At 49.2% G+C, this 1,085-nt stretch overlaps 1 protein-coding gene across 9 annotated transcripts in view; it reads left to right on the top strand.

Moving 5' to 3' along the window:
- Positions 1 to 1,085, top strand: part of LOC123980718 — a 7,410-nt gene that overhangs the window by 992 nt on the left and 5,333 nt on the right. For 3 of the 9 annotated variants that reach the window (XM_046065237.1, XM_046065236.1, XM_046065234.1), the window contains exon 2: positions 294 to 869. The exons of 2 other annotated variants lie outside the window; for them this stretch is intronic. In XM_046065237.1, the coding sequence (XP_045921193.1) occupies positions 294 to 869 (576 nt within the window). Of the gene's footprint in view, positions 1 to 3; positions 870 to 1,085 lie in introns of all 9 variants that reach the window. 4 more of the 9 variants (XM_046065238.1, XM_046065240.1, XM_046065241.1 and 1 more) reach the window with 4 other exon arrangements.

The raw sequence follows: 1,085 nt of genomic DNA on the forward strand, positions 1-1,085 counted from the left end.
CTGGTCTTCTGATGGAGTACTGCCTCTCTACTCCTATGAAGATCCAGCTGCCTGGTCTTTTAATGAAGGACTTTTTCTCTACTCCTGTGAAGATCCAGCTGCCTGGTTTTCTGGAGGACTACCTCCTTGCTCCTATGAAGATCCTGCTGTCTGGTTTTCTGATGGAGTACTGCCTCCCTACTCCTATGAAGATCCAGCTGCCTGGTTTTCTGAAGGAGGACTACCTCTCTGCTCCTATGAAGAACCTGCTGTCTGGTCTTCTGATGGAGTACTGCCTCCCTACTCCTATGAATATCCAGCTGCCTGGTTTTCTGAAGGACTACCTCCTTGCTCCTATGAAGATCCTGCAGCCTGGTCTTCTGATGGAATACTGCCTCCCTACTCTTATGAATATTCAGCTGCCTGGTTTTCAGAAGGACTACCTCCTTGCTCCTATGAAAATCCAGCTGTCTGGTTTTCTGAAGGAGGACTGCCTCCCTACTCCTATGAAGATCCAGCTGCCTTGTCTTATGATGGAGGAATTCGTCTTTGCTCCTATAAAGATCCTACTGACTGGTCTTCTGATGGAGTACTGCCTCCCTACTCCTATGAAGATCCAGCTGTCTGGTCTTCTGATGGAGTACTGCCTCCCTGCTCCTATGAAGATCCAGCTGCCTGGTTTTCTGAAGGAGGACTACCTCTCTGCTCCTATGAAGAACCTGCTGTCTGGTCTTCTGATGGAGTACTGCCTCCCTACTCCTATGAATATCCAGCTGCCTGGTTTTCTGAAGGACTACCTCCTTGCTCCTATGAAGATCCTGCTGCCTGGTCTTCTGATGGAGTACTGCCTCCCTACTCCTATGAATATCCAGCTGCCTGGTTTTCTGAAGGACTACCTCATTGCTTGTATGAAGATCCTGCTGCCTGGTCTTCTGATGGAGTCCTGCCTCCATACTCCTATGAAGATCCAGCTGCCTTGTCTTATGACGGAGGACTGCCTCCTTGCTCCTATGAAGATCCTACTGACTGGTCTTCTGATGGAGTACTGCCTCTCTACTCCTATGAAGATCCAGCTGCCTGGTCTTTTGATGGAGGACTTCCTCCTT

This window comes from Micropterus dolomieu, linkage group LG12 (genome assembly GCF_021292245.1).
Source record: "Micropterus dolomieu isolate WLL.071019.BEF.003 ecotype Adirondacks linkage group LG12, ASM2129224v1, whole genome shotgun sequence".
Lineage (NCBI taxonomy): Eukaryota > Metazoa > Chordata > Actinopteri > Centrarchiformes > Centrarchidae > Micropterus > Micropterus dolomieu.